Below are 13,540 nucleotides of genomic sequence, written 5' to 3'. Positions count from 1 at the left end.
ACTTTGCACTCTCTCCACGGACTTGATGTTAGCATATGTTCAATCGACACATCCTTTAAAAAGTACCTGAATGAGCACTTGGCACATCATAACATTCAAGGCTATGGGCCAAGTGCTGGTAAATGGGATTAGGTAGGTAGGTCAGGTGCATCTCACGTGGCGGTGCAGACTCAATGAGCCGAAGGGCCTCTTCTGCACTGTGAGATTCTGTGATTCTGTCACAACACTTTCAAACAGATTTATGCTAAAAGGTATCAATTCCAAGATTACTGCGCTTTTAAAAAACGATTCACATTACATAATCAAATATGCTGTTACTGTTAACAAGTACAGATAAAAATATTTTTCAACAGCCTATGATCCTAGCAGCTGTTATTCTAAGATAAAAGCAGAACACTGTGGATGCTGGAAATCTGAAACAAAAACAAAAGTTGCTGGAAAAACTCAGCAGGTCTGACAGCATCTGTGGAGAGGAAGACAGTTAACGTTTTGAGTCCAGATGACTCTTCTTCAGAACTAAAGAAAAATAGAAATGTGGTGAAATATATACTGTTTAGGGCATGCGGGGTGGGGTGGGGGGGGGGGGGGGGGGGGGGGCGCAGATGAAGCTGGATAGAAGGCCAGTGATAGGTGGAGGCAAAGGAGAGCTTGCAAAAGAGGTCATAAACAAAAGGTCGAAGGGGTGTTGATAGTGGTGATACTGGCTAAAGGAGGTGCTGATGGTGTCATTGAGTAGAAAGCAGGATGAGCAAGTGACAGATGGTCCTACTGGGGGTAGGGGACGGTGTGGGAGAAAAGATCAAAACAGGCTAAAAAGAGGGGGATAAAACAATGAATGGAAATAAATTTTAAAAATAATAATAGAAATAGGTGGGAAAAAAATGTATACATAAAATTTTTTTAAAAAATTTTGAAAAAAGGGGGATCAAAAAGGGGTGAGGATAGAGGACAGAGTTCATGATCTGAAGTTGTTGAACTCAACGGAAGGCTATAAAGTGCCTAATCAGAAGATGAGGTGCTGTTCCTCCAGTTTGCATTGAGCTTCACTGGAACTTTGCAGCAGGCCAAGGACAGGCATGAGAGCAGGGTGGTGTGTTGAAATGGCAAGCAACAGGAAGGTCTGGGTCATGCTTGCAGACAGACCGAAGGTGTTCCGCAAAGCAGTCACCCAGTGTGTGTTTGTTCTCTCCAATGTAGAGGAGACCGCATTGGGAGCGGCAAATGCAGTAGACCAAATTGAGGGAAGTGCAAGTGAAGCGCTGCTTCATTTGAGGGGGGTGGAGGGGGGGAGTAAAGGGGCAGGTGGTGCACCTTCTGCAATTACATGGAAAGCTGCGGTGGGAGGGGGTTGAGATGTAGGGGGTGATGGAGGAATGGACCAGGGTGTCCCAGAGGGAACAGTCCCTACAGAATGTCGACAGGGAGGGTGAAGGGAAGATGTGTTTGGTGGTGGCATCATGCTGGAGTTGGTGGAAATGGCAGAGGATGATCCTTTGAATGCAGAGGCTGGTGGGGTAAAAAGTGAGAACAAGGGGGACCCTATCATGGTTCTAGGAGGGAGAGGAAGGTGTGAGGGCAGAGACGCGGGAGATGGGTTGGACACAGTTGTCAACCACAGTGGGTGGTTAAGGAAGAAGGAAGACATGTCAGAAGCCCTGTTTTGGAAAGTGGCATCATCGGAACAGATGCGACAGAGGCGAAGGAACTGAGAGAATGGGATGGAGTCCTTACAGGAAGCAGGGTGTGAGGAGTTGTAGTCAAGGTAGCTGTGGGAGTCAGTGGGCTTGTAATGAATATTGGTGGACAGCCTATCACCAGAAATTGAGACAGAGAGGTCAAGGAAGGGAAGGGAAGTGTCAGTGGTGGACCATGTGAAAGTGATGGAGGGGTGGAAATTGAAAGCAAAATTAATATATTTTTCCAGGTCCAAACGAGAGCATGAAGTGGCACCGAAACAGTCATCGATGTACCGGAGAAAGAGTAGGACTGGAAAAAGGAATGTTCCACATACCCTTACACATAGCTATTATTCTAACCTTATTAAAACTTTAATCAAAAACCAACCTGCCTCCAATGTGCCAGCTCAGCCACTGGCCAACTGAGGAAAAGAGTATGTGAGGACCAGAATCTCAAACCCAAGACTAAGGTCATGGTTTACCATACAGTAATGATCCCTGCGCTCCTTTATGCTTTGGAAACTTGGATAACCTATAGCAGGCACCTCAAGGAACTGGAGAAGTACCACCAGCAAGATCCTCCAAATCCGGTGGCAAGAAAGGCAGCCATATAAATACAAGAGCAGGTTAGAGACTGGAAATTCTGAGGGAAGTAATGCATCTGCTGACTCTCCAAAGCCTGTCCACCAGCAACAAGGCACAAGTCAGAAGTATGATGGAATCCTCTCCACTTGCCCAAATGTGTGCAGCTCAAACTACACAAGATTAGTTACAGTATTATGTTTCATACTATAGTAGGATGTTGAGGCATTAGCGAGAATTGGTTCACAAGGATGTTGCCTGGTATGACGCTATCCAGGACAAAGCGGCCTGCTTGATTGGCACCCCATCCACTACCTTACAAACATACGAACAAGGAACAGGAGTAGGCTGTTTAGCCCATTGAGCCTGCTCTGCCATTTAAGAAGATCATGGCTGACCTGAAATCTGCATTCCACTTACCCCCGATAACCTAGCATCCCCTTGCTTACCAAGAGTCTATCTACCTCTGCCTTAAAAATATTCAAAGACTCTGCTTCCACCACCTTTCCAGGAAGAGAGAATTCCAAAGGCGCACGACCCTCTGAGTGAAAAAATTTCGCCTCGTCTCTATTTTAAATGGATGACCCCTTATTTTTAAACAGTGACCCCTAGTTCTAGATTCATCCACAAGAGGAAAAATCCTCTCTACACCCACCCTGTCAAGACCCCACAGGATCTTATACATTTCAATCAAGTCACCTCATACTCTTCTCAACTCCAGCGGATACAATCCTAGTCTGTCCAACTTTTCCTCATAAGACAATCCACCGATTCCCGGTATTATTCTGTAAACCTTCTCTGGACCGCTTCCAATGCATTTACATCCTTAAACATTCACTTCCTCCCACCGCTGACACCCTGTGGCATCAGTCTGTACCATCTACAAGGTGCACTGCATCAATTCACCAATGTTCCTCCAAAAGCACCTTCCAAACCTGTGACCTCTACCACCAAAAACACCGCCACCTGCTAATTCCCCTCCAAGCCACAAATCTTTCTGAATTGGAACTATAATCACAGTTCCTTCACATTTGCTGGGTCAAAAACCCCAGAATACTCTTCCTAACAGCACTTTGGATGTATTTACATCATATGGAGAGCAGTAGTTCAAGACAGTAGCTCACCACCACCTTCTCAAGGGCAATTATGGATGGGCAACAAATGCTGGCCTCACCAGTGATGCCCAGATTAAATCTCCCCTTATCCTTCTCTGCTCTAAGGAGGACAATGCCAGCTTATCTACATAACTGAAATCCCTCATTGCTACCACCATTCTAGTAAAATCATCTCTGCACCCTCTCCAAGGATTTGATACTAGCACATGCTCAATCTTAATTCTGTTACAACACCTTCAGAGGCTTATGCTAAAGGTATCAATTCCATGGATACTGCACCTTAAAAAAAACAAATGCACATAATCAGGTAAATTGTACTGTTATGCAAACAAGGTTGAAAAATATTTTTCAATAGCCTCTCCTCCTGGTATCTGTCATTCCAAACTTATTCTAATTCTAGATAAAAACAGAACCTGCATGTCCCATAGGATACAGGAGCTCAATTTCAGCATTAACATCAGGATTAAGTGAAATGTAGGTACATATCTTATCCACAGGAAGATTTAGAGATAGGAATGGAAATCCTACGGAAATCAGTAAAGCACTATCAACAGTTTCTCAGTGTAAGTGACTATAGCAGAAATCTCCAAGGAGATAACCTCATGCTCGACAAATGAAGTAATAGCTGATGATCTCGAGAGACTCTTCAAGGAGGTGTTGGACAGGGAATGCAAGGCATTACATGTAGAATGTGTCTTTAATTCCCTAATCCACCATTTGCTTCTCAGCTGAGCTGCACAGGGAGATTGAAGAAAGGTGTCTCACAGTGAGACCAGTTAATTGTTGTAAGAAGGCTGGCCATAGACTGTTAAGTCTCTTTTCATTCACCCCTACTAAATCTCTCATTATTCTTCCACTCAGGTCTCTTTAAATAACTACACTTTATCTGACACTTTCTTCCTTAACCGAGGTTTCCCACTCACTGTGGTTGGCAGGGCCCTCAACCGTGTCCAACCCATTTCCCGCGCCTCTGCCCTCACGCCTTCCTCTCCTTCCCAGATCCATGTTAGGATCCCCCTTGTCCTCAGTTTTCACCCCACCAACCTCCACATTCAAAGGGTCATCCTTGCACTTCCCTCAGTTTGGTCTACTGCATTCACTGCTCCCTGTGCTGTCTCCTCTACATTGGAGAGAAACGCAGACTGGGTGACCACTTTGCGGAACACTTTCGGTCTGTCTACAAGCATGACCCAGATCTTCCCGTTACTTGCCATTTCTACACACCATCCTGCTCTCACGCCCACATGTCCGTCCTTGGCCTGCTGCAATGTTCCAATGAAGCCCAACACAAACTGGAGGAAAAGCACCTCATCTTCTGATTAGGCACTTTACAGCCTTCCAGACTTAACACTGAGTTCAACAACTTCAGACTGTGAACTCTCTCCTCCATCCTCACCCCCGTTTTTCAACATTCATTTTAATTTTTTAATTTTTTAAATTTTTATTTATTGTTTTACCCCCAACTTTTATCTTATTTTCAATCTTTTTTCCCACCACTGCCTCCTCCCCCCACCAGACCATCTGTCACTTGTTCATGTTGTTCTTTCCAGGGTGCTTACTCTTGTCCTATTATTACGTTCTGCTTTCTGACCTTAATGCCACCATCAGCACCTCCTTTAGCCAGCACCACTACCATGAACACCCTTTTGTCCTTTTGTTCACGACATCTTTGACAATTTCTCTTTTGCCCCCAACTATTGCTGGCCTTCTATCCAGCTTCACCTGCTCCACCCCCCTTACACAGTATAAATTTTATCACATTTTTATTTCTCTTTAGCTCTGAAGAGTCATACAGACTGGAAACTTTAACTCTGTCTTTCTTTCCACAGATGCTGTTAGGCCTGCTGAGTTTTCCAGCATTTTCTGTTTTTGTTTCAGATTTTCAGCATCTGCAGTATTTTGCTTTTACACTTTATCTTACCTTGTTTGACATTTGGCTTTCTAAATGTTGTTTGTATAACAGCCTTCAACTACGTCTGTAATATAGGTCACTATAATTTCATGAAGGTGCTCCCATTATACTATTTGATATAATGGAATTGCTTGTTAGACCATTCAGAGGAAAGTTAAAGATTAAAGGCACTGCAACTCAATGGAGGCCAACAATACTCTGTTTAAGAACACAGTCAAATATTGGTTGTCTACAATGTAACTTTAACTGAATTTATCACCAAAGGCTCAGCTGATACAACTAAGTATTACCTCATGGGTACTCAGAAGCTAAGTAACCTGCTTTAAAACAACCTAAAATTATGTCTCAGAACCGTTTAGATTTGTTTTTGCACAGTATTTTAAATTATCTACTAACAACAGAGGTTTATAGAATAGAAGGAGCCCATTTGGCCCATTGTGTCTGCCTTTTTTTGCTGAAGCAATCCAATCTTAACTCCATGTGCTCTCTCCATAGCTATGCCTCTCGAATTGCTTCAAATACTGAACCATTTTTCACATAAGAGATACAATGGTTTCTGTTTCAACAACTTCATGTCAAAACTTCAACAGCACCTTCCAAACTTGCGACCACTACCTCTAGAAGGACAAGGGCAGCAGACAGATGGGAACGCCACCACCTGCAACTTCCCCTCCAAGCCACTCACCATCCTGACTTGGAAATATATTGCTGTTCCTTCAGTCACTGGGTCAATATCCTGGAACTCCCTCCCTAACAACACTGTGGGTGTACCTACCCCACATGGACTGCAGCAGTTCAAGAAGGTAGCTCACCACCACCTTCTCAAGGGCAACTTGGAATGAGCATTAAATGCTGGCCCAGTCAGCAAAGCCCACAACCTGTAAAATAAATAATAAAAAAACATTCAGTGCACCAACAAGTCTTTGCAAATCATATAAAAGCTGAATTTTTGAGCCAAATTTTTAAGGCAATAAGTCAGGCCAACTTTTACAGGGGTAATGCTTTTGAGGGTTTAATGTGACTGTTTGATTTGGGCCCAACAGAAATGCAAAAAAAGACTGGTGCAATGAAATAAAGCCAACAACACTTAAGAATTCATTTAAAAAAAATATTATAAACTATACACACTTCATCCAATGCAATATAAACATATAGAATTAACTACAACATCTCACATTGAAATCCTACGAAATTACTCTGATCACTGTCTGAATCACTGAACAATCACCCAATCGCCTGCTTGTAAAACATCATTACATGGACCTTCCTCAGTTTTATCACCGGTAATAACTTAAGCATCATCATTTCACATGTAATCATACTTGGCACCCTCACGCACATTTGATATTCCATATTTTAGAAATGATTTATAACAATATTGGGATCAATGCATCTACCACCCATTGATTGACACAACCTTGCTAGTGAGGGTGCTCGGGTATTTCTACCCTTAGTGAATGTTTTTTCACCTTCCAAATTCCAGGCCTTTTACATCTTTTAGATACTGTCCTTAAGACGTTTATTTACAACACATCTAAGGGCTGAACTACACTCAAAAGACCACTGGGAATAGCTGCCATGTCACTGACTACATTTTCAACGAGCTAGGATTTGAACATGTCCCAGATGAATAAACATTTTTCCTTCCTTAGCTCTCCTAGTCTCAAATTCCACACTTCTTTGATCTACTTCTTGTGATCGCCTTCATCCATCCAGCCTTTCCCATGAACATGGATGAAAACATCACCATCAATTTTGTGCCATCCGCTGTACATGATGGAAATACTGTGAACCACACCTTCTTATCTTTACAAGGATGAGTTTTTTAACAATCGTGGTAATGGTTCTGTTTGTTGGCGTGTCGAAATTCATCCATGCTCCATGCATATTTCCAATATAGGACTTCTCAATATCAAATGACAAAACAGTGGAATCTGATGATTTTACCATTGAGTTCAGGTGGTAGATGCTGTGCAATTTGTTTCCTGATGGAGGAAATCATGCCTTTTCATGAATCTTGTGCACCCCCTGGCACTGATAGTGAATTTTGGAATACCATCTTTCTTCAATTCTCTGTGGACGTTGGGTGGTGCAGCTCTACAGGTGAGCACATGAACATTTTGCCAATGCTTCTTAATCCGTTCTGCCACTTTTTTTTCCAGTTCAAATTAAGCAGTGCACTTGTTAATCTTTCAAAAAGACATTGTGATAGATCATGTGTTTTGTCGAACGGTTGGGAGATTACCGATAGAATTAGTGGAGAGAAAATCTAAAGGTTCCCGTGCGTGCCTTCAAATTAATGAATCATAATAATCAGCAAGTAATTAATAATCACAGCGTGGTAAGATCACTGAAAAAACTAGGGTCAACTTTTATACAAGGTATGTGAAAAACGTTTAGGCTAAAAGTCACTTTCACATGAGGTCGACATTTATACGAGTATATACAGTAGCAAATGTTTTCCTAACCTCAAACCCTTCTTAGTTTTTAAAAAAAAAATCTTCATTCTTTCATGTTGTCCATCCTTAATTGTCCTTGAACTGAGTGGTTTGCTAGACCATTTCAGAGGGCAGTTAAGAGTCAACCATATTGCAGTGGGTCTGGAGTCACATATAGGCCAGACCAGGTAAGGATGGCAGATTTCTTTCCCGAAAGGACATCAGTGAACCAGATGGGTTTTTATGACAATCAACAATGGCATCTTGGTCATTATTTATTAATTGAATTTAAATTCCACCAACTGCCACCAGCATTGGGATCTAAACCCATGTCCTTAAGTATGAGTCTCAGCCTCTGGATTATTAGCCCATTGACATAACCACTAAGCCACCATCAGCCCTATTTACTGACAGAAAGCTGATATGTTTTTAAAAAGAACCCGAGGATAAATAATGCAGACCCTCAAAAATAATTGTTATATTCAATAGACAATCTCAGAATAAGTGGTAGGCCATTTAAGGCTGAGATGAGGAGGAATTTATTCACTCAGAGGGTGGTGAATCTTTGAATTCTCTACCCTAGAGGGCTGTGGAAGCTCAATCATTGAGTATGTTCAAGACAGCAATTGATAGATTTCTGCAGAGCAATGACATCATCCATATTGGAGATAGTGCAGGAAAGTGGCATTGAGGTAGATGATCAACCATGATCAAGTTGAATGGCAGAATAGGCTTGATAGGCCGAATAGCTTACTCCTGTTCCTATATTTCTATGTGCCCAGACGAAGAGAACCCGCAGATCTATAATAATTAGTGAAACTTTACAATATGTAATTATGCTGCTAAGTAGGCAGTCTGGAATTGCTATATGCTGGTACCAGTTCTCATCAGTAGAAGTGTGCAACAATGCACTGAGGCTCAACATTGCCTACACTAATTTATTCTTTCTTCAATTCTCAAAATTGTATAATACCTCATTCTCACTTCTCCCTACCATCTGCCGGCTTTTTAAAATCAAGCCATTTCTGCATTGTGATTATATCTTATCTTGGAAAATTGAGGTGTCAATATTATGAGCATGTTCCTGATGAATAATTTCCACAGACCCAACACATTTCTACTCATATGTATTTTTCTTTGGAACTTTGTTCAGAATTGAGTGGCACATAGTCGCTGGAATGGAATTGGGTGATTGGAATTTACTCTTTCTGTCCTACAGTCAGTGACAAAATAAGGTGTCTTCAGCATATCACTGTAGCACTGATAATGCTTTTTGGGTAGCTGTGATGCAAGCTAGGCTTGGGATCTACATGGATTAAACTTTTCCTGTACACATTGCACAATTGCCCCTGTATTTCTATCCGTAAGTCTTTACCCATTTACCTGTAGTTTCTTCTATATGCAGCCATTAACAAAAAAATAGACAGTATATTATGCAAGCCTGCCCCGCACCATAATGGCCAGAACATCATGACTTAACATTACCTCCTTCCCTTACCACCTCTCCCACCAAAACGGGTAACATCTGTGGAGAGCCAAAAAGAGCAAAAACTCAGTATGTTTATTACTATGATACACATATGGGGAGGCAGTTAGTTCAGTTGACTAAGAGTGTGGTGTAGAATAATGCCAACAGTACAGATTCAATTCCCGTACTGGCTGAGGTAGTTCTTGGGGCCTATCTCCTTGCCTTGCTCCACAAGCCTTGATTAGTAACCCTTCAGGACTGCAGCAATGAGCAAAAGTAGTGAAACAACCTGCATCAGGCATCCACTGCTGCTGCCAAGCTACCCAAACGTCTTGGATCCTTCTTTGGGGTCATATAAAAGCAACTGACAGTGTGCATGCAGCAGTGCACATCCTTCCTCCACTATAATCAGATTCCTTCGCATAGGTTTAGTTGTAAAAAGTGAGAGCTTTGAAATCACCTACAACTTGGATATACTCAAACAACAAGGAGTCTACTACTACAAAGAGTCTATACTACTATACACATGCTTCTGTAATAGGATGAGTGTAACATGTATGCTATAATTTTTAAAAATATATTCTTTCATGGGGTGTAGGCATTGCTGGCAAGGCCAGCATTTGTTGTCCATCCTTAATTGCCTTTGAATTGAGTGGTTTGTTAGACCATTTCAGAGGACAGCTAAGATCCAACCACATCGCTGTGCATCTGGAGTCAGATGTAGGCCTGATCCGGTAAGATGACAGATTTCCTTCCCTAAAGGGCATTAGTAAACCAGATGGGTTTGTACACCAATCAATGATAGTTGTCATGGCCACAATTACATTCCAGATTTATTAATTGGATTTAAATTCCACCAGTTGCCATGGTGGGATTTGAATCTCTGGAATACTAGCCCAGTGTTAGGACTCGAAACGTCAACTCTTTTCTTCTCCGCCGATGCTGCCAGACCTGCTGAGTTTTTCCAGGTAATTCTGTTTTTGTTTTTTTTTCATTACCACTATGTTACCGTCTTCCCAAAAACTGCAATAAACAATACTGGGAATGTATTAATATAGATATAGCAGATGCCAAATTCCTTGGATGTGTTACACTATTATAATATGCATTGTGTGTTCTATTATCCCTGTACTAGTTATGATTATAGTATATATTCTGTATATTACACTCTGCATTGTTAATGATTACATTATAAATCCTGTATGTTAGTCTCTGCATTACAGCACACAGTCTATGTTACACGCCCTGCGTTTTCAATGGTTCTGGTATAGCATACAATGCGTTCCACTCTCCCTGTATTTTAATAGTAACAGCATATAATGTGCTACACTCTCTCTCTGCATTAATTGCAATATATATTCGATGTGTTGCACTCTCCCTGCACTGTCAGTGATAACAATATATATTCGGCATGTGCCATTCTGCCTGCATTTTCAATCATTGCAGTATATATTGTGTCGTACACTCTGCCTGTCTTTAAAACCCACACGCACTGGCCCGCTGACAGGTGTCTGTCTCCGTGGAAACGCGGCCCGCGGCCCGCCGCCCTATTCCCCCCCCCCCCCCCACCCCGCAACCACACGCCGCACTCAGCCTCACCTTGCGAACACTGCCATTCCCTCGCAGCTCGCTCTCCGCTCCGCTCTCCGTCATACCACTCCAGCCTGCCCGCAATGAAATTAAAAACCCAACCAAATCGGTCCAGCAGAAACATAAACCTCCGAACCCTGTGAAGTCTGCACCCTCCCTCCCTTTTTCCCTCCCCCCCACCCCCGGCGGTAATGGTGATTCCCACTCACTCTCCCCAACCCTGAACCCCACATATAACAGCCACCTCTCTCCGAACTCGGCTCGAGACCCACCACCCGATCTCCCGGATGTCTCTCAACCCCTCCCGCTTGGCGAAACCGTATTGACAGACGGCTCCCAGAGCCAATCCCACCCTCCGTTACCCTTAGCAACGCGACAAATAGGGAAGTTAGCAACCAGTCGGAACGAAGGATGGGCGGGAAGTGAAGCGCACACAGGCTATCGTGCAGATTGGCGGAGCTTCACAGTGAGACTCCGCCCTCTAACCCAGGGAGTGACATCATTGAGTTAGAGAATGAAAGGCGATTTGTCGCCTGAGGAGTTTATGGGTATTTGTTATTGGAACTAATCATTGTAAATATATGTTTTATAGGTAGAAAAGCAAGTTGTGAGGAGGATGCAAAGAGTCTACAAAGGGATATAGATTGGTTAAGTGAGTGGGCAAAATATTTGGTAGATGAAGCATAGTGTGGGAAAATATGAAATTGTCCACTTTGGCAGAAAGAATGGAAAAGAAAAATTTTAATTAAATAGAGATAGACTGCAGAATGCTGTGCTACAGAGGGATCTGAGTGTCCTCGTACATGAAATTCTGCAAGCTAGCATGCAGATACGACAAGCAATTAGGAAGGTAAATGGAATACAAACAGAAAATGCTAGAAATACTCAGGTCAGGCAGAATCTGTGAAGAGAGAAACAAAGTTAACATTTCAGGTGGATCACATTTCATCAGAACTGGGAAAAGTTAGAGATATAATAGGTTTGAGCAAAGGGTGTTATAGGGCAAGGACAAATAAAGGTCTCTAATAGAGTGGAAGATAGGAGTGACAGAAGAGTTAGTCTTACAGGATCAAAAAAGTCATTGATCTGAAACGATAGAATAAAAGGGTTGTCTTATGATGAAAGGTTGAGCAAGTTGGGCCTATATTCATTAGAGTTTAGATAAATGAAACATAAGATTCTGAGGGAGGTTGACAGGGTAAATGCTGAGAGGATGCCTTCCCTCATGGGGCACAGTTTTAGAATAAGGGGTTTCTCATTTAAGGTGTAATGAAGAGGAATTTCCTCTCCCAGAGGGTCATTAAACTTTGGAACTCTCACAATAAGCAGCGGATGCTGTATCATTGAATATATTCAAGGCTGAGTTAGACAGATTTTTGATCTACAAGGGAGTCAAAGGTTATAGGAGTCACGGGGACAGCAGCAGGTAAGTGGAGTTAAGGCTGCATCAAGTCAAAAGTGATCTTATTGAATGGCAGAGTAGGCTAGAGGAGCCAAATGGTCTACTCCTGCTCCTCTTTCTTAAGTTCTTATATTCTAAGCCTATTATGATGCTGTTGAGCAGCAGATCAGCTACAAGAGAGAAAGTAGTTATTGTACTGCATTGTTTTTATTTCCATGGTATGTTTGTGTAATTGTATTCAATATATCTGGTAATTTGTTTGCAGGTTGACAAATGCAGGGCAGTATGGCTCATGGTTTTGCTGCTGATAAAGAAGATCCATTTAGATAAACAGTGCAAAAATAAAGTAGATTTGGGTGAAAGTTCAGCCTGCTTGGGCTCACCAATGGACTCACCAAGGTAAAAACAAAAAACACCAGATACTGGAAATCCAAAACAAAAACAAGGGACTGAAAACACTTAGGCCCTTGACTGGGTTGCAAAGTCCTAATCCCGCCTTTGTCCGCTGCAGTTCAAGGCAAACCATTGTCTCCTTATTGCTACTAAGAATGGGAAATAAATATGGTCATGTCAGCATTACTCATACCTGTGAATAAATTCCGCTCTTTCCTCAGGGTCAGAAGGCTATGAGTTCCACCCAGAGCTTTAGCATGATTTCAAATACTCTAGTGCAATATTAAAACTATGCAGGCAGATTATCTTTTAATGGTGATGTTAAACCAAGGTTCAGCCTGCTTGTTCCACTGATTCATGTGGAAATTAAAGATCCATTGCCACTAATAATTATGGTTTTTGCTTATATAAGTAACTACATTTCAAAAATAATTCATTCGCCATGAAGAACTTTGAGATACCACAAGGATATGAAAGGTGCTGTATAAATGTATTTTTTCTTTAATTCTTTCAAGGTAAAGGTGAAAAGAAAACCACCAAAAACAGATCAACTGACGTTCATCATATAACTGTTTGTGGGATTTTGCTACGCCTGAAGGGCTGTTGTATTTGGTTACATTGCAACAATCGCTGTACTTCAAAGTGATTCAATCAATGTGAAATGCTCCACATTTCATCTAAGAGATACAACAAGGTGTTGTGCTTTGCTTTTTCATGTGTTCTAGGAAATGAAATAACTTAAATAACTTAAACCACTTCTGAAAAAAATTACTACTTGACCTATTGTAACCATCTCTGTTATCTCAGTAGATGTTAAGTCATTAAGGAAAAGCCCAATTTCATTGCCTGCATTGCTGTAAGCTTTGTGAAGTGTTTGCTGATCTAGTTAACCGGTCTTAAGTGTTACATTAGGCCACAGCATCTCTGGGGTTGTAAGGAGAGATGGTCAACACTGAGGAGGTCT

The 13,540-nt window shown here is 41.9% G+C and overlaps 1 protein-coding gene across 2 annotated transcripts in view; it reads right to left on the bottom strand.

Moving 5' to 3' along the window:
- Window positions 1-10,904, bottom strand: part of rhpn1 (rhophilin, Rho GTPase binding protein 1) — a 113,623-nt gene extending 102,719 nt beyond the window's left edge. For both annotated transcript variants that reach the window (XM_041190423.1, XM_041190424.1), the window contains exon 1: window positions 10,791-10,904. In XM_041190423.1, the coding sequence (XP_041046357.1) occupies window positions 10,791-10,844 (54 nt within the window). In that variant the 5' untranslated portion in view covers window positions 10,845-10,904. The remainder of the gene's footprint in view (window positions 1-10,790) is intronic.
- Between the last annotated feature and the right edge of the window lie 2,636 nt (window positions 10,905-13,540).

This window comes from Carcharodon carcharias, chromosome 6 (assembly GCF_017639515.1).
Source record: "Carcharodon carcharias isolate sCarCar2 chromosome 6, sCarCar2.pri, whole genome shotgun sequence".
NCBI classification, from domain to species: domain Eukaryota; kingdom Metazoa; phylum Chordata; class Chondrichthyes; order Lamniformes; family Lamnidae; genus Carcharodon; species Carcharodon carcharias.
The sequence above is the reverse complement of the archived record's forward strand: the minus strand, read 5'-3'. Positions and strand labels throughout refer to the sequence as shown.